The following is an 18,164-nucleotide window of genomic DNA, read 5'->3' on the forward strand; positions in this document are numbered from 1 at the left end:
TCTCGGTGTCAGCGGCCCGACCGCACACACACACACACACACAAGCATCAAGAGCAAACCGATAAGCAGAGCAAGAGCGAGATGGAAAAGGGTTGCGTCTGCGGAGGACGCACGGAAACAGGCTAACGGGTGTTTTTGTTTTTGAAAACAGTCGTTACTGGCATGCCTATCATTCAGCCGCGCAGACGCTATCTGGGCGGGCTGGCCTGTTGCCGCGTGGTAGAAGAGGAAGCGGCCGCTTTCCCCCATCGCCCACAAAGGCGCCCTCTCTGCTAACCGCTCCACGAGCCGTCTTTACTGGTGTGCACGTACTTGCAGCGGTGTGGCGGAGGGGAAGAAATATGCCCGCCTTGATGTTCGGTCCTGCTTGACTCTGCCCATCTCTCTCGTTCATCTATCTTGCCTCTCTTCAATTTCCTTTGGTGGACCGCCGTAACTGTTCTCGTGCGTTTACGTGGAACGTTGTCGTCTCGCCCGTCATCGCATGCGGAACGGTCATCTGCATGTTGTACGTGTGCGTATGTTGTGGCGGTACTGATGGCGTTGTTGTTATGCCTGAACTAGAAGCAGTCTGTGCGGGAGCCTATCGGTCTGCTTGTGCACGTGTGTTTGTGTGTGGAGGCGCTACCTCAGTCTGCCGTGTCTCCCTCTCTCCCTCCCTCCCTCCCCAGGAGTCCGCAACGCTGCAGAAAAAGTGGTGCAGTAGCGGGCACGGTCGTCCGCCACATCTTCTTTTCTGTAGCTTCTTGCCCTTCCTCCTCCTTTTTCAGCCTTCTTTTTTGCTTCACATAGCCGCAGCGGACGGAGAATGTTCGTTGTCGCGCACAGCTGATAAGTGCGCTTCTCTGGTAGGTCTTTTTTGTGCTCTCTCTCAATCTTCATCTGTCTGCGTCTTGGGCGGCCCTGACACGTCGATTGCGAGGCCCCCGACCTGCGCATGGTACGACGACCCGCAAAGGACGCCAGAAGGGAGGGGGATCGCCACGACCACCGACCTTCGCGCACGGGGAGGAAGAGACGGCACGGAGAGGATGTTAGCAGCAACACGCCGCCGCTTTCTTCCACGTCTTACCTTGAGTCACATCAAACGCAAGGGAGAGTGAAGTCGCCTATTTCGCGCAAGCATGACGGGTCGCACAGCAGGAGCAGCAGCTCTTCGGGGCAGCACCGCTATGGGCGCTATCGACACCGCGAAGGACAAGAGCGGCGCGCCGGCGTTGACGACGATGAGAAGCACCTTTACAGGAGTTCGGACAACAGGCACGGCGCCCGGCAGCACCAACGACGTGCGAGTGACGACAGCGTGCACAGCGATGAAAACCGGCGCCGCCCGTGTCCGACGTCGATGACTGATCCAGCTCCGTCTCCGCAGGAACCCATGACCGTCCCACTCGCCGCAAGCGCTACGGTCCTCCCAAGGGCAAATCTCGCAGTTAGTGCACCGCCAGGTGCAACGAGAGCCGGCCACAGTAAGCGCCTTCCCGAGGAACTCGCTGAATCTCCACACACGCAGCCGCCTCGCATGGAGACAATCAATGAGCGCAAACAGCTCTTCCGCACGCGGTTGTACACGACTCCTCTGCGAGTGCCGGCTACCGAAGGCGCAGAACAGCGCGGCGAAACTCCCGGTGCAAGCCTCACAGCGACTGGCGCCACGCCCAACGACTCTGTCGCCGGGGCTCCCTTGCTGCGTGCCCCGCCGCCCGCTATCCTGTCTGCAGCTGGTGGGCCGGCATCTCTCAGCATAGTCAAGACGGTGCCGTTCTCGGAGGAGGAGCACCTTGCATGGCTCTGTGCACCAGCCTCGCCGACAGAGATCCGCGCAAGCGCGGCGGTGCCTCCGGGGGCGGCGGCGGCGTCGTCCCGTGGCCTCGCCTGCACCGAGCGAATTCCTCGCGCACAAAGTGAGGGAGAGCTCAAGCACGAACCCGACCGTCGCACCGTTGGCGCGACGGCAACTCAACAACCCCACCTCTCCTCCGGAGCTTCGGACGTGCTTGGGAACGATGCGCCTGCTTGTCTACAGGGCCTGGCGGCGGCACCGACGGCAACCGCGCCGAACACAGCCACGCCGTTGGCGCCGCAGCATGGGGAAATCAGCTACAAGAGCAGCTTCTCTGTTCTCACGTCGTGGGACGCATTGATGGTGGCACCACCGCTACTGCGCACCACCCCCCGCATGCCGAGCCTCTTGACCCAAGATGCCGACAGCATTGGCACCGCTGTTGTGCACTCGAGCAGGTCGACCTCGGTAACCCACGCGTGTGTGAGCAACGATACTGCGCGTATACCGTCAACGGGCTCACGTGGCGAGCTGCTCATCGGCACTTCACCTGCCACGGAAAAGGGCGAAGCAAGACAAGGAGAAGAGGCACGCGCTGACGCGGCGCTGCAGCAGCCTCTCTTCCCATCTTCGTGCTGCACCCGCACTCCCACCACAGTCCCCTCTAGGCTGAAATGCGACGGGCGCGAGTGGTCGCCCGAAGACTTAGTGCATCAGTTCGAGGAGGATAGCGCGCGCACCTTTGTGAAGCACTTTACGAACGGCCTTGTGTTCGTCGACCCGCCGTGGTTCATCTGCCCAGTGCTGCTGGACAACTGCGAACACCCATACTACATGACATGGATGGACGAACTCGAAGTCGGCTCCGTGGAGGAGGCGGTGGCAGAGGCCAAGGCAAAGCTGCTGACAGATGCGTAAGCGCTCCCGGCTGCGCGGTGGAGGGGCTATTGCGGGTGGGCGACGACGTGGCGTATGGAGCCATTGGCGAGCAGCAGTCGTGGCGTGTACAAGGCTGCGCCTCTCTGCTGAGGGACTCCTCGACTTTCATTGACTAGTGGGCCTTGCTTTCACCGCTGCTGTTGTGGCGGCTGCAGTGAGCCGCTGTATCTGACCCCCCGCCCGCTGCTTCGTCCCGCTCCTCTGCCGCCCACCACTCTCAGAGGTGGCGCGCAACACTCCTGCCTAGCCAGACAGGGAGGCTTCATGTACCCATCTCCGCACTCCCTTCCCCTCTACACACGCACCAACCCATTAGCACTGACGTCGGCACTGCGCAATGCCTTCGCTCTCTTCTTGCCCTTTTCTTATCGAGAGTGTCGCATGTCCGCCTCTCTGTCCTTGCGAACGAACGCGTGCATGCGTGTGGAGCGCGCCACCACACGTCGCACAAGCGATTTGCTCTCCTTCCTCTCGAGCCTCTTTCTTCATCGGTTCTGTTGGTGCGACTTGTCGCTGCCCATCCTCCTCCCGGTCTCTCCCTTGTATATCTACGCATGTTCACATTCACGCGCGCACACCCACACCGACCACCCTGCGCACCCCCTCGCCCTCACACCCCGCTCTCTCTCTCTCACGCAACCGACTCTTGTCTGCTGCTCGCACATTCTGTCTGTCTGCCTGTGACCCGCTCGCCGGCCCAAAGAACCCCTCCCGCACGGACTTCCTTTTCTTTCGTCGTTCCTCACAGACACCGGTGACACGGAAAAGTTAAGACGAAGAAAGCGCCGCGCTGACGTGACTGCCTCCCCCCTCCCCATTCCATTTCTTTCAGTTTCGCTCCGCCCTTTGACTTGTGCGCGCCCTCCCGCCTCCCCTTCTCCGGTCACGCGGAACTGCTGGCAGTTCAAAGGCATAATAATCTAAACGTGTACCTCACCACGCATCACGACATACCTTTTTCTACGGATTCTACCATGCGCCGCACCTTCAACAAGCTGGGCCTCTCTGCTCTGCGCGCCTGCCGTGGCGCCGGTGCGGCTGGGACCGCTGCGTCCGCTCATATGTCTGGATTCGACCGAGTGCCGTCCACATCTGCGCCGACGGCGCTCACGGTGCCGCGCCGCTCCGCCAGCGACGCCGCGCTCGCCGATGCCACCCGCCGAGAGCTGGAGGAGGAGATGGGTCGCAGCGACAAGCCAGAGCAGCCGACGCCGCCAGCCGGCTGGCAGGTGGTGCGCAAGCCCGGCACGTGTACCTTTGACCTCACCAAGTCTTTCGAGGGTGAGGAGCTGGTGGTGCGCTACAGCACGAACCAGGACTCCGATAAAGCAAACAGCCACGACATTTTTGTGTACATTACACAGACGAATGGGCAGACGATGCAGGCGGATCTGAGCATTGAGGAGGGCGAGCTGGTGCTGAACAACATCCGCTTCTACGACGAGGCAGCTCTCGCGAAGGACACCAGCGCCGAGGCGGAGGCGAAGCGGAATGAGCTGTACACCGGCCCGCTGGTGCACGAGTTAGACTACGATCTCCTGAACTGCGTGATGACGTACCTGGAGAAGCGCGGCGTGGACGAGAAACTCGGCGAATTCGTGGTCTTGTACAGCTTCTGGGCGGAGCAGCAGGACTACGAGGCGTGGCTGACCACCATGAACAAGTTTGCCTCGTAGGTGACGAACAGTTTGCAGGAGAGCCGGTGGAGGAGAGCGCGAGAGAGAGCGAAGCGAGGGACCCACGCTGGCATGCTCGCTCTCTCTTCGCGTTTGTGTCTCCGTGATTTGTTTGCGTTCAACAGAGCGGGTGCGTGTAAGAGCGACGGGGTTGGTGGTCGTGGCAGGGGACAAGTGTGGGCGAAGTAGTGAATGGAGGGGGACGCACAACGGGCGACTGGCTACCCTCAAACCTCCACTCAGCTAGGAAGCTCAGAAGGCAAAGGCGGCAAGAGGGGGTGGGGTGGAGTAGAGCGGAGATGCAACGCCTGACTTATGTTGGGGCGCTTACGTCTCTCTCATTCTAAGTTTCCTCCTCCTCCCTCCAACACCGCTAACACCCTCTTCACGCGCGTCTTACCTTGCGCCTCGACTGCTGCGCAGCTCCGCGCAAGTGCGGCCCACATGTTCCTCTCCTTCCCCACAGAGAGAACTTCTCTCTGTACGTGCGCGGATGGGAAAACAAGTGAGAACCTGGTCGTGCGACTCTGCTTGAGGGTGCGATGCAGGCTTGCTATCGTCGATTCCAACACCCTTCCCGCTTCCGCCATCGCACTTTTCCCACGATGACAGCGGCAAACACAGAAGGGGGGGGGTGGCACAGCGAAGGGGGAGAGGCAAGGGTGTGCATGCAAGAAGAGGCGATCATTCGCACTTGAGCTGTGATGTCGAGGAGTGAGGTGGGAGAGGGGAGGTGCACACTCGGCGGCTCGCTGCGCGACGTGCTCTTGTTCTCCCCTCCCCGTCAGTGCTGTTGCCGCCCTCATCTGTTGTGGGCGCGAGTGGAGAAGTGCACGCGCCAGTGAAAGCGACCGTAGCTTAGGTGCTGCTTCCCCTCTCATGGTCAGAGCTCCCCTCCCTTCTTCGACCTTACTGTGCCGCGGCTTTTTCTTAAGCGTACATAACTGTTTGTGTGCCTCGGTAAAGGGCACGGGAACGATGGAGGGGAGGAGGACGCGCCGGGGGAGAGGGGGGCGGCGGGTGATGTTTTTCGACAGTCGCCCTCCCCTTAATCTCTCCCATTACGCTCCTCCTCTTCATGTCACCGCGGAAGCAAGCCACAAGAAAGAGAAAGAAGAGGAAGAGGCGGCAGCAGCAGCGGCAGCACCAGAAGCGGGCGAAAAGGCGCACGAGACGTCATTTGCTAGCATCACCGGCTGCCGCCCTGACTCTTTCGTTCTGCGCGCGGGGGCTTTTGAGCGCTCGCTACAGACAGCTGTGCAGAGAGGGAAAGGGAGGGGGAACGAAGAGGAAAGGAATACAAGTTGTGTTCAGCACGACATGTAAGCATGCAAACGGCGCCGCTCAGGCCTCGTCTCCCCCCCTCCTTTTGATGCTTCACTTCTTTTTCTCTCGCAGCAGCTACGAGGCCGCTTGCTGCAGTCGCTTTCTTCTACTTTCGCACTTCCCCCTCCTCTCCGTCTCTTCGTGGTTGCTGGAGTCATTGCATCTGCGCAGGTTTGCGCGCCGTCTCGACCCTTTTCTTCTGAAAGTCACTGGGAGCGACTAAGAGCAGCAGTCGTGGTATTGCATCCTGCTCAAATGCGCTCGCAGAAGGAGTACATCGGCGGCGTGCCCGTCGTCGTCTCCCTCGCAGATGGCGATATCCTTCACCCCACCGACCGCCCTGCACCTGCAGCGTTTGTGCTGCCGCGCACCACGATGCTTCTCGCTATTGTGCGGGACCTCCTTCAGCTGTTTCGCCCGTACGCGGCGGCACTGCACCCAGAGACGACGCAGGTGTGGTTTAGCGTCCGCGACACCCCGCTGTCGTGGCTGTATCCGGCAGGTGCCGTCAAGGACTACGTGAACGAGTGTGTCCGCGAAGAGCGGGCGGCACACCTCTCGGCGTCATCGACGTCATCCCCGTCCTCATCAGCAGCAGCAGCGCTTCTGCAGTCTCATCTGTGCTCCATCTTGAGTGAGCCGCTCGAGCTCAGCTTCCACATCCACTCTCTCACGAAGGGGAGCTCGCTGGCCCGCACCGTGCCCCTCTACATTAACTACGACAGACTGGAGGAGCACATCCGGATGGAGGTGAAGCAGGCGCACAAGGCTGCCTACACTGTGCTCTACGGCAACTACACCATCTATCAGCGCGAAGCTGAGTCGGCGCTGCAGGCGGCCGTTGGTTTAGCACTCTACCGGCCCTTTGACGCTGCGGCACAGGAGCAGCTCCAGCAGCAGCGCTACCGCGACCCCGGTTTGAGCGGCAGCGGCGGCGCCGGTGTAGGCAATGGCGGCTACTCGTCAAGCAGCAGCCCCGGTGGTGGGTATTCGGCGCCCTTTGCATTTACATCTCCATACCTCCTGGCCGAATACCAGCAGCTGCTCCGCGGTCTGCTGACGCCTCGGCCACACGTGGCGTACCTCATCCGCATCGGATTCCCCTTCGCCTATCGAGGCGCGGCAGGCCGGAGCGAAAGCGGGTACTTACAGTACGATGCTCACCGTGTCTCAGCAGCTCCGGCGCTAGCACTCTCAGTAACGGCGACGGAGGCGGCAGCTGCTCCGACGATTGAGCCGGAGCAGCTGCCTCTGGGTCTGCTGCTGTGGCGACTGTTCCGTGCACCTGTTCTGCGGTGGAAGGCCCAGCAACCGCAGGAGCATCCTAGGGACAGCACATCGCCATCTACCTCTGCGCACGCTTCAGCAGTGGTGCTCAGTGAAGTGGAGCGCACTTATCAGCAGCTACTGCGCACCCTTGCCCCCTATTATGCTGACCCTCCGCGTTGCGCGACGGATGAGCTGGAGAAGCAGGAGCCGCTCTTGACCAGCACCCCGCCGGAGCCGCCGGCGTGGGCGGCGTGGGAGCACGCGATGGTGCAAGCCTTCATGCGCGACTACGAGGAGCGCCCCGAGAAATGCGGTCTAGGACTTGAGTTTGCGGAGGCTGCCGCGCCGTCTGCCACCTCGCCCAATGCTGGCCGCCGCGTGCGCTTTATGGTGCAGGGCATCCAGCCCCCGCTTTCGACTCCCGGTAGCTTCCTGGAGGCGCATCTCTCCTCTAGCGACCGCGCCATTTTTGTCACGGTTCAGGTATGATGTCAGCGAGGATTTTGTAGAGAGGAGAGGTGGAGGTGGGAGAAGGAGGAGGACTAAGCGGGGGCATCGTGGGAAGGTGCGCGGTTGGACTGCTGCGCACTGCTTTCTCCTTTTGTGTCTCTTCACGTTCATGCTTGCGCGTCTCTCTTTTTCTGCTGCTGCCGCGTGCGCTTGAGGTGGGAGCGCTTGTGCCCACGATAGTATCGCGCCCCCTCTGCAACTCTGTGCACGTGCGTGGTCGCGCGCCTCCGTGGCTGTGCTTGGGCTGTCTCGGTGTCTGTGTGTGCTTGTGTGCCGGCAATACTTCCAGTGTGTCTTTCCCTCCCTCTCTCAGCCGTCTGAATCTCCGTTTGTCTGCCTTGCTGGTGCCGCGGACGGCTTCCCCCCTTTTCCTCACGCAGATCCACACATCGGGGAGGGGAGGAGTGGGGAGGGGTGTGTGTGTGTGCGTGTGTTGCAGGTGCAGGGGAGCCGGGCTCTGTGTCTTGACCCTTTTCTTTCTGCTATTTCCCTCTCATTCACTTGTCCCTCTCATTCTCTCTTCGTTGCCCGGCGCCTACCCACCCCCATCAAGCATCAAGCAAACACACGCACACGTACACATACATGCGCGCATACAAGTGCGTGGGAGTGGGGAGACGCTATGAAATCACGAGGTCCTCTTCCCCTTCCCTGCTTGGCCCTTTCACCTGACGCACGTGCTCGCGGCATCGAGGACGGTGGTTGCGGCGGTCTGCACGCTGCATTGTCTGTGCTCTGGCGCACAGTTGTCTTTTGCCAACCTCCGTTTGCTTGACGGGAACGGGCGTTGCGCTCTGCACAGTCTTCCCGCTTCTCCTGCTTTGGCTTTTCCCACCTCCCCCCTCCTCTCTCTTTCTCCGTCTTTTTGTGAGTCCATGCCTTGTGCGCGCTTTCTTCTCTCAAACGCAGACGGTGCTCCGGCCGTGCACGGATCACCACCCCACCACCTCTAAACTAGTCGGTCACCGAGGCGGCTGTACGGGGTAACTGTGCCGCGGCTGTGCGGTGCACCGCTTCGCTCCCTTCTTCAGTCCCAACATTTTCTTTCCTTCTCTCCTCGGTGCTGCACGTCGGTGGGAGCGCTGCGTTGCAAACCCTCACACATCCCTTCCCCATGCCTACACGCGTCCCTCATCAAGTCGTGGAGGGCCGCCTTCTTCAGGCTTCCCGTCTGCCCGAGGCACTCTACGAGGTGGTAGGCTTGGTGTGGTTCAGCCTTGTTAACAGCGCATGCGACACTCCAGCTGCCGAGGTTGCCACCGCTGCCGCCGCTGCTGCCACCCCGGGTGCAGATTTAGAAGCTGCACCTTTGACGCCTCCGCCGCTACATGCACCGTGGGCAGGCTCTGCGGCGCGCGACACGCACGACGCAGGGAGCGGTGCACCAAACACTTCGGAGGAGTCGTTCGCTGCGGTTCTCGGGCACACAACAACCGGCCAAGCCCTCTCTGCTGCCGATTTGGACGAGTGGGCGAATACGGCGTTGAGCAGTTTCTTTGGCGATTACGATACGCTCCTTTCCGAACCACCTAAAATGATGACACCAGCAGTGCTTCCAGCCGCCTCGCCGACAACCAGCTCTGCGCAGGACTTGCCATCCTCCACTTCATGCGCGCCGCGTCCTATGCCAGTGGTCGAACTCAGCCCGCTTATCTTGCGTGTGCTCCTGTGGTGGGCTGGTCGTCCTCAGCTGCCGTCGCGGCGAAGCGGGCACGCTGCCAAGGTCGAACGACAGAATACCTACAGCAACCGCATCAATCGCTACGATGTGGACGTCGGTTCGACGAGCGAGTTGCCTGCTGACAGTCGCGAACCTTCACACGCGTCGTCCAGCGACAACGGTGGCAGCGGTAATCTGCCATCACAGCAGCAGGACGATGCCATGGGTGCGCAGCAGCTGCGGCTGCGCATTGCCGACATCTTCGCCCTGCTGTGCCGCCGCGACGGTGGAGTGGCTGTGTCCGACGCGCTTCTGTACGGTCGCTGCCACGACGCCTCCGAGCTTGCGGCGCAGCGCTGCCACCTTGTGTTCAGCGGCTTCTCCGATGCACGCTGGAGGGCGGCGACAGCACTGGCTCCGAATTCGCCCAAAACCTTCGCTACCGCCCTCGAGCTGGCGTTGATTGAGCCCTCTGCCTCACCTGATTCTAAGGACGGCGGTGCAAGTGCGCGCAGTGGCACGTACGACGTGAGCCAAGTGCTGTGCGCACTGGTGGACCTGCACACGTCTGCCGCATCTGCCACTCGACGCTCTCAGCCGAGACCGTCTCCGCACCTCAGAACGGACGCGAACGTTGATTCCGACGTGGTGGCGACAGGGGTGCTGCTCCGCGCTCTGCTCCGCTGCCCACCGCTCCACAAGAGACTCATGCGACTGTTTAGCGGCGACGCGCGCGCAGCAGAGCCGCGACGCCAAAGGCGAGGAGCCTCGGCTGTCGTAGTGACGCCGCAGGCGGCGGCGTCCTTGAAGTCCTCAGAAGAGGTTGAACCGGGCTCGTCGTCGACTGTAGTCCTGAAAGCGGCGGACACTCGTAGGCAGCTCGATATCTTTCTGCCCGCCCTCACTCACGCATCACCGATCGTGTCGGCCGACTCGTGGCAAACGTTGACGATGCTGCTGTTTCCGTCCTCAACCGCCACCGTCAGCTCTGCAACGCGACGACTACTGCTGTTTGCGCCGGCGTGCCCGGTGCAGCGCCTCCTTGCAGCCGCGTTGGCACTGCCTGGAGACGACAATGACGACACATGTGCGAGTAGGCCATCGACGCCACAGCCCGTCTTGCCCCCGTCTTCCCATCCTATGGCACGCAACAACGCACTGCGACTCCTCCACGTACTGTGCTCCTCGAGCGATCTGCCGCCGGGCCTCCAGTCGCTCTTTCAACAGTGCCCCGCGCTACTGTGGCGGGTGCTGCGCCTGGCCGCTGCGGTCTGCAAAGGGGTGGCCGTTGCTCATGTCGCGCTGGTGCGACGCGTTCTCGTCGACTACATCATGCTATGTGCTTCGCAGTCTAGCTGTAGCGAAAGCGGCGGTGTCGACCTGCACAACAACTCTAGCGTCTCCACCCAGGTGCTTCTGCGCGAAAACAAGGATGCTGTCGCCCGCTTCTTGGCGTCGACGCACGCGGCGTGGGGTGGTGGTGGCAGAGCGCCGGAGGACACTGGCGGTGACTTGGCTGGCGCCGCCGCTCCTGCATCCTCTGAGAATGGCTACGACGAGGGCCACCTAATGACGGTCCTGAACGCGCTGTGAGTGTGCGCGGTCGTACGCTTCGGCACACCACCGCATGCCACTACTATCCCTTCGTGGGTAATGAGGCGAAGACTCATCTTGTGGTGGGAGTCTCAGAGAGAGGAACGAAGACATGCAATGGGCGCCTTGACGGCGTTTCTCGCTCGCACCATATCCACTTCTCCATCTCTGCCCTGCCCATCTTGCATTTTGCAGGGAGGCCGCAGGCCACTCCTCCAACAACGAAGAGGGAAAGCGAAGAGGCGACGCGATGGCGATGATGAGTGTAGCGGCCCATCCTTCTGCTTGTGCTGTTGCTGGTAGGATTTCGACGCCCTTTTTTCCTTATCACCGATGTCTTTGTTTTGTTGCGCATTCTTCTGCCCTTCAACGACCCGATGCTCTCTCGCCCTTCGCTGCCTTCGACCTTCTTCCGCCGTCCCTCTCTGCCTCCGTTTATGGGCTGCTGCTTTTCTCCTCGTCGCACCTTACCACCCAAACCACCACCCTTCCCTGCACAGCCGCGCTTAACTTACATGTGCAGCGCCTCTCTCTGAGGACTCTCATCCATCAGCTATCACATAAAGACCGTTGCTCAATCAGCAACTTTACAGAGGTGGTGATGAACTCACAAGCTTCTTCTTCACCTCTTCCTCCAGCCGCTTCGTGCGTGCAGTTCCGGCCTGAGCAGCTTCAGCTCGGCTCAGGGATCCCTCTCGGCTCCGGCGCTATTAGCCAAGTTGTGCAGTGCCGTCTACGCTGCGCCGCCGCGCCCTTGCTGCCGGTCGTGGTGAAGGTCGTCTCCAAGATCCAGGTGCTGCAACAGGGTAAGGTGCAGAGTGTCATGAACGAGAAGGCGACGCTGCAGCGCCTCGCTCCGTTTCCGTATGTGGTCCGTCTCTACGGCACCGCCCAGTCCGAGGACGAGCTTTACTTTGTGCTCGAGTGGCTTCCCCATGGCGACCTGCTGCAGCACATCCGATACGTGGCACAGGAGCGTGTGCGGCAGTACAACGAGGAGGAGGCAGCAGCTGGATCGACTGCTAGTATGCCTAGTCCCGGTGCAGTAGCCGGTGGCACCGCTGGATCCGTGCCGGACGGTGCCCCGGTGGCGGAAGCATCAGCGTCGACAGGTCCGTCTAAACGGGCCACGGCAATTCCGGCCAGCAGCACGGCGCTCCGCTGCCTCGACTTTCATGACATTCAACTTATAACGGCACAGCTGGTGCTAGCCCTCGAGCACACCGCCGACAGGGGTGTCGTGCTGCGTGACTTGAAGCCCGAGAATGTGGCGTTCGATGAGAAGTACCGCGCCTGCTTGCTGGACTTCGACACTGCGGACCTCGAGGGGGCCGTGAATATGCCGGAGACGAACGGCGGCGTAGCATGCCCTCCACCGGTGGATGCAGCTGCCGTTGATGAAGCCGAAAGCAGCGATGGCGGCGGTGGACACGCAGCAGCAGAGAACGGCGGCGCTTCTTCGTCTTCGCGACGGCGCCGCCTCACGGTCTCTCAAATCCACCGTATGCGGAGGAAAACGGCGAGCTTCTGCGGCACGGCGCACTACGTTTCACCGGAGATGGTGGGGGAGTGCAAGTGGAGCTTCAGCAGCGACCTATGGGCCCTCGGTGCACTCGTGTACGAGTTGGTGTACGGCGAGCACCTCTTTTCTGGCATGACACCGTTTGAAGTCCTCCAGAAGGTAGTCCACGGCAGCTACGTGGAGAGACACGAGCTGTTTCCGCACATCCACTTTGCCGACGACGCGGATGGGGAAGCGGAGCAGTGCTGCGGCGAGCGTCGCTTCGCTGCTGTGAAGGATTTCATCCAGCAGCTGCTCTTGACGGACCCGCAGAAGCGGCTTGGCGTGCACCCCGACACGCACCGCTTCGACGCCACGGCGCTGCGCCGCCACGCGCTGTTCGACGGCTTTCAATGGGAGCCGGTGGAGGCGCAGCTGCGCACCTTCCGCATGCGCCGATTCGACTTGGGGAGCTCGAAGGCGACGAGTGCTGCCTCAGGCGACGCGAGCTGTGATGCGCGAGAGGCTTCGAATGACGCTTCAGGTGCCTCGTCTGCAGCGCTGAAGTCGCTTGCAGCCGCGTGCGTCGATCCATCTGCATCGCTCGCCTCGTGCTACCACATCCTCCCTTTCAACGACCCCGCCTACGCAGAGTATGTGTATCGCGCGACGGCGGATGCCAACCCGTTCGAGCAGTTCTTTACTCAAGAGGACACCGAGCCGGCACCCACGGCAGCGGCAGCATCACATGAGGCAGCGGGCTCAGCGGGTGGCAGCGCGCCTGGTGCAGTGCCGACACCTGCGGTGAATTCCAGACCCGAGGCCGCCTCTGTAGTGGACGACGACGAGGTGGATGACGTCATTGATGATGTGGGCATGCACTACACCGGCCGCCCCGCCGACAAGTACTTTCAGGACTACCGCGACACTCCCTGAGGTGGCAGTGCTGTGTGCCTGAAGGCCTTCTATCTTTTTCTTGAGAGGTGCGTGTGGGAGGGGGGCGGTGTGGGGATAGGGTGGACGGCGGTGGTGCCCACCCTCTTTTCTCGCCTTGCCCCAACCCTCCCTGGCTGCATCACCAACGAGGTAGACTTACTCTCCTACTTGTTGGCAGCGCGGGCAGATGGGAGGGCCAGGCCAGCAGAGGCAAATCCTCATCACACCGTCGTCGTAAAGGTATACGCAGCCGCACCTCAAACGTACGCGTGCTTGTGTGGGAATGGCGAGCGGCTGTAGCGCTTCTCTACCTCACCTCGCCGACGCTGCTCAAACACACGCGTACGCACAACATCAAATGCAACTGAGGTGCCTCTTGGATGGAGGTGGGCACGCACACCTCCGTACGATGTAATAGCAGATACCTACCTGCCTCTGTGCGTGCGTGTGGGGCTGTGCCGAGAGAGGGAGTACTCGGCTTCGATACCCAACCCATCGCATGGCGAGGTTTTTCCTCTTCTCTCTCTGATCGCACAATCACCCATCACGAGAGATGCGTACACGCAAGGTGCTTGCACAGCGACGTTAGCAGCATGCCAAAACGCCAATGACGAGAAAAGAAGAAGAGAGCAACCCCGTTCACGCGTGCTCTCGTCAGCCCTACAGCTACCCGTGCGTGCAGCTGCTTCCAGCGCCGTCAGCACGGCAGCCTTTCCTCGCAGCTTCTGCAGTCGAGGAACGAAACGCAACCGGTGACACACCGCCATGCTGATGACTGGCACATGATGCGTTGGTCCATTGCCACTCTCTCAGCAAAAAGCGCGCGCCACCTCTGTACTTGTGCTTTCCATCTCCACCGCTGTGACCCTCTGAGAGGGTGCAGCCCTTTCCTACGAGGAGTGCACAAACGCACAAGCAACTTAGCTACACATTGATCCACAGAGCACTCGTCCCCTGCCGCTAAATCGTTTTTTTTTTCTTGTTTGTTTTCGAGCTCCGTGCCTTCGGGACAGCCACAGTTGGGGCCGTGAAGGTGTTCTGCAGTTGAACCACCGGCATCCCCCCTCTTGTCTTCTTGTGCAGTGACTGCGACGCTTCATACCCTTCACTCCGCTCACACCACACATAGCCTCCCCCCCTCCCCCACCTTTCCGACTTACCTGCTTCAGAGATGCTGGAGATTACGAGCCTTGGCCAGTTGCTATTGCATGTACAGCGCAGCGATGTAGTGACGGTGATCGACTTCTACGCCGACTGGTGCGGGCCGTGCCAGCAGATCAAGCCGCAATTCGAGCAGATGGCGCGCTACTACGACCCCAGCAAGGTCATCTTTGCCAAGTGCAACGTCGACCGTAACCGCGATTGCGCCAGCCGCTACGGCGTCTCCACCATACCCACCTTCATCGTCTTCTACGCCAATGAGCGTGTTGCAACCGTGACAGGTGGCGACCTTGGTATGGTGCAGCGCAGCATCGATCTCGCCGTGGCCCAAATCCCGGAGACTGCGGCGCCCTCGTCTGCCGGCCAGACGGCAGCGAGGCGTGATTCGGTGCAGGAGACGCAGGACGCCTTTGCGGAGCAGATGCTGCGCATTGTGGAGGCCAAGAGTACCAAGAACCAAATCCTCGAGAAAGATAGCTGCGACGCTGCGTACGCGCTACTCAAGGCCAAGACCCCCTACGGCCTGCTGCTGCTGCCCTACCTCGCCTCTGACGCCTTCTCCGCCGTGGCCATCGACGCCCTCTTCTCCAACATTGCTTCTCGCGCTGGCGCTGAGCGGCACGAAGAGGGTTATCTCATCAACCAGGTCCTATCCCACCTCATGCAACTCTCCACCCATCTCTCCTGGGGGGACATGAGCGTTGTGAAGCAGCTGCACCGCGTGCTCCTGTCGCTGCTCGCCTGCCCACGGATGCAGACAGCGCTGATGACGAGTCCGTTCTTTACCAATATGTTCATCACAACCGGCACGCAGCTCGAGCACACCACGCTCTTGGGCGTTCTCTTTGGCCTGGGACCAAAGCCTATGGCAGCGGCGCGCGCGCCGCACGGGGACTGGCTCGCGATGCTAGAGGTGTTCTCTCCTCAAAAGCAGGATGAGCATCAGCAGACAGTCTACACAATACAGCAGGAGATGAGTACGCTTGCGAAGATGAACGTGCGACTGGTGCAGAGCCTGCTCCATGTAAAGACGGCTCGCGACGCAACGCTGCGGTACCTTGGCAGAGCCCTACAGCTGAACGAGGATTACCTGAAGACGATGCATCACGACAGCCCCATCAGCTCTCGCTACTTTATGATCCAGCTTCAGTCGGTTCTCATTGAGCTCGCACTGCCTATCTTCCAGGCGCGCGCGAACAAGGAAGACACGAGCAGCAGTGGCGGTTACGACTACCGCCAGATCCCAGCCCACTACCTGCTGGATCGCCTGTACGGCCCAAACGGCGTCGTCGTTTCCTTTGGCAGCGACGTCGAGCGGGTGGCGCACTTCGGCGACGACAACCCGCTGCCCCGCGCGCCGTCGAGCCGCGACCCCTACAAACCTTTCATCCATCTCTTCTTCCTCGCGGCCCGTGCTGTCACGCTGTGCGCGGCCGTCTTCATTGACGAGCATGACCGCGACGAGCGCCAGGCGACTCATCCTCAGGCGTCACGGCAGCAGCGCGACTTCTTCACCGCGGAGAAGCTCCTGCTTGAGGGCCTGCTCGGGTCGACTGAGCTTAGTGCGAGCCGACTCGAGTTCCTCAATCACCTCGCACACTGGCTCCTGATGGTGATGCAAGTGGATGACCAGGGTGTCCTGCCGGCTCAACCGCCAGCGGAATGGGGCTACCTCCCGCAGTGCCTCGTCGACTGCGTGATTCGCGCCACGAGTATGGCGCCGTTGGACGGCCTTTACTCCGACGGCATGATCTCCCTCATGCTGGTGCTCATGGGCAACACCAAGTACTTTCCTAAGCCCCACACGCACGCCCTCTTCCCCGCCTACCTTCTGCGGCTGCAGGAGAACTACGCGACACGCAAGGTGCTCGAGCAGCATCCGTGGTTCAGCACCCACATTGTGCGCGCCTGCATGGAGTGCTACATCGCTGTCGAGAAGTCCACATACGAGCGAGTCGAAGTGCGCTACGAGCTCTCGTATGCCATCAAAACGTTCCTCAAGTCGAACCTGCTGTGCGAGCCGGTGCGCGAGGAGATGGAGTCGCAGGCGAACAACACCATGCTCGAGCGCTTCTCGCACATGGCGGTGGCGGAGGTGAATGAGGCAGTCGATCAGGTGATCGACACCCTCACAAGGATGAACGAGATGGTAAAGGCCGGCGCGGATTTGTCAGAGAACGCCGTCGCGTCAGACAGCCCGCAGAACGCCGCCGGCGGCTCGAACGGGGAGCAACAGCAGCGGCAGACGCGCCGTCAGCGAAGCAACGCGAGTCGCAACGAGGATGTCGACGCCGGCGAGGACGGCGGCGAGGGGGACGATGAGGAGAATGCTGACGGGTCGCAGACGTATCACGAGCGTGGCATGAGCCTCCGCTCCCACCTGATGCTCTTTACCGCCTCGATGGACATGTTCATCGAGCTGTCTTTGCAGTTCCCCAAGGGCGTCTCGCAGAACATGGTGGCTGGGCAGATCAGCGAGATGCTTGCCCGCAGCCTGATGGCGTTCGCCGGCCCAAACAGCCGGAGCCTGAAGATCCAGAACGCCGACCTCTACAACTTCCGCCCCCGCGAGGTCCTGATGCGTCTCGTCGACTGCTTCACGCACTTCCGGCGCTCCAAGAACTTTCTCCGCTGCCTGTGCCACTGCAGCATTCCGCTGTCTGACATTCGCAGCGTCATGCGCACCATCGTGGACCGCCAGCTCGTCTCGGAGGATCTCATCTGGAAGGTGTCTGAGATGGCGGCGGCGGTGACGTCCGTGTCCAAGGAGGTGGACAACGAGGAGGCCGTCTGGGACGACGCGCCGGACTACGCCTTGGATGCGTTGCTCTCCACCCCGCTCCTCCAGCCTGTTGCGCTGCCGGCGGACGTGAAGGACCTGAATGACCTGGTGTACGTCAACCAGGAGACGCTGCACCACCTCCTCCTGTCCGAGAGCAAGCACCCTTTCACGAACGAGCCGCTGACGGAGGACAAGGTGGCGGCTTTTAACAAGCGCCCTGACGTGGCGGCCGCTGTGGAGGGGCGACGGGCTGCTATCCAGAAATGGCTGGAGGACGTCAAGGCTGCCCAGGTGTAGACTTTCAGCGGGACAGTTGCGCACACGCCGGCAGAGAAGCGGGCGGAGCGAGTGAAGGCGCAGCGCATCGGTGCATCTTTTGTATGGGGCCGTTGGGGAAGGGGGAGGGGGCCGCGTCATATGCCATCGACTGAGCCCTCCCCCGCCCCCCCCTTGCTCCACCACTTCCGCTTCTCACCTCCCTCTTCTGCGCTCTCACTATTCTTCTTTCGTGTCGTGTTTTTGCGATGGGCGTTTTTGTGCGCGTCGACTGCCGTTCCTGTAGTGCTCTCCATCTCGCCCTTCCTCTCTCGTGTTCCTTGACTCCTCGGCGTCGTCGTCTTTTCTTGTTGCGCTTGGCGATGATCTCGCGTTGTTCATGGCTGTCTCCCTCCTCTTTCGTGTGCCTCTACACTGCGATGACTAACCCTTGATGCGCTTCCTCACGTACCATTCTCTCTCGTTTTTCCTGTGGTGTTTAACACCGCTGACATTGATGCAGGCCATCCTCTCGCAGCTTGATGACACATCCTGCGCCCACGGTCGCGCTTGCTTTTGTGCGGGCGCACATCACACAGAGCGGAAGAAGGGGGATGGTGGCGCACGGCGCTGATATGCGGAAGCTCTGCGCACTTCGTGCCTCCGACACGCTTTATCGAATGACGCACTTCCTTTTCGGTTTCATGCGCGGCTTGCACGTGGGCTCATGCCGAGGCGGTCGGATGACCGGGGGGGGGGGGATGCCGCAGCGC

The 18,164-nt window shown here is 61.2% G+C and overlaps 6 protein-coding genes across 6 annotated transcripts; all 6 read left to right on the forward strand.

Annotated features, from left to right (window-relative positions):
- Window positions 1-1,345: 1,345 nt before the first annotated feature.
- Window positions 1,346-2,701, forward strand: LDBPK_301020 (hypothetical protein, conserved; the record flags this gene model as incomplete). Its single annotated transcript, XM_003862767.1, has 1 exon — window positions 1,346-2,701. One exon carries the CDS (start codon window positions 1,346-1,348, stop codon window positions 2,699-2,701), a length of 1,356 nt encoding a protein of 451 aa, XP_003862815.1.
- Window positions 2,702-3,783: 1,082 nt separating this feature from the next.
- LDBPK_301030 (p22 protein precursor, putative) lies at window positions 3,784-4,398 on the forward strand (the record flags this gene model as incomplete). Its single annotated transcript, XM_003862768.1, has 1 exon — window positions 3,784-4,398. The coding sequence occupies one exon, from the start codon at window positions 3,784-3,786 to the stop codon at window positions 4,396-4,398; it is 615 nt and encodes a 204-aa protein (XP_003862816.1).
- A 1,701-nt stretch (window positions 4,399-6,099) lies between these two features.
- LDBPK_301040 (hypothetical protein, conserved) lies at window positions 6,100-7,482 on the forward strand (the record flags this gene model as incomplete). The annotated part of the gene is made up of 1 exon (XM_003862769.1): window positions 6,100-7,482. The coding sequence occupies one exon, from the start codon at window positions 6,100-6,102 to the stop codon at window positions 7,480-7,482; it is 1,383 nt and encodes a 460-aa protein (XP_003862817.1).
- A 1,555-nt stretch (window positions 7,483-9,037) lies between these two features.
- LDBPK_301050 (hypothetical protein, conserved) lies at window positions 9,038-10,756 on the forward strand (the record flags this gene model as incomplete). Its single annotated transcript, XM_003862770.1, has 1 exon — window positions 9,038-10,756. One exon carries the CDS (start codon window positions 9,038-9,040, stop codon window positions 10,754-10,756), a length of 1,719 nt encoding a protein of 572 aa, XP_003862818.1.
- A 601-nt stretch (window positions 10,757-11,357) lies between these two features.
- On the forward strand, window positions 11,358-13,193 carry LDBPK_301060 (protein kinase, putative; the record flags this gene model as incomplete). Its single annotated transcript, XM_003862771.1, has 1 exon — window positions 11,358-13,193. One exon carries the CDS (start codon window positions 11,358-11,360, stop codon window positions 13,191-13,193), a length of 1,836 nt encoding a protein of 611 aa, XP_003862819.1.
- Window positions 13,194-14,364: 1,171 nt separating this feature from the next.
- LDBPK_301070 (ubiquitin fusion degradation protein 2, putative) lies at window positions 14,365-17,433 on the forward strand (the record flags this gene model as incomplete). The annotated part of the gene is made up of 1 exon (XM_003862772.1): window positions 14,365-17,433. One exon carries the CDS (start codon window positions 14,365-14,367, stop codon window positions 17,431-17,433), a length of 3,069 nt encoding a protein of 1,022 aa, XP_003862820.1.
- Window positions 17,434-18,164: the final 731 nt, after the last annotated feature.

The sequence above is a fragment of the Leishmania donovani genome, chromosome 30 (genome assembly GCF_000227135.1).
Source record: "Leishmania donovani BPK282A1 complete genome, chromosome 30".
NCBI classification, from domain to species: domain Eukaryota; phylum Euglenozoa; class Kinetoplastea; order Trypanosomatida; family Trypanosomatidae; genus Leishmania; species Leishmania donovani.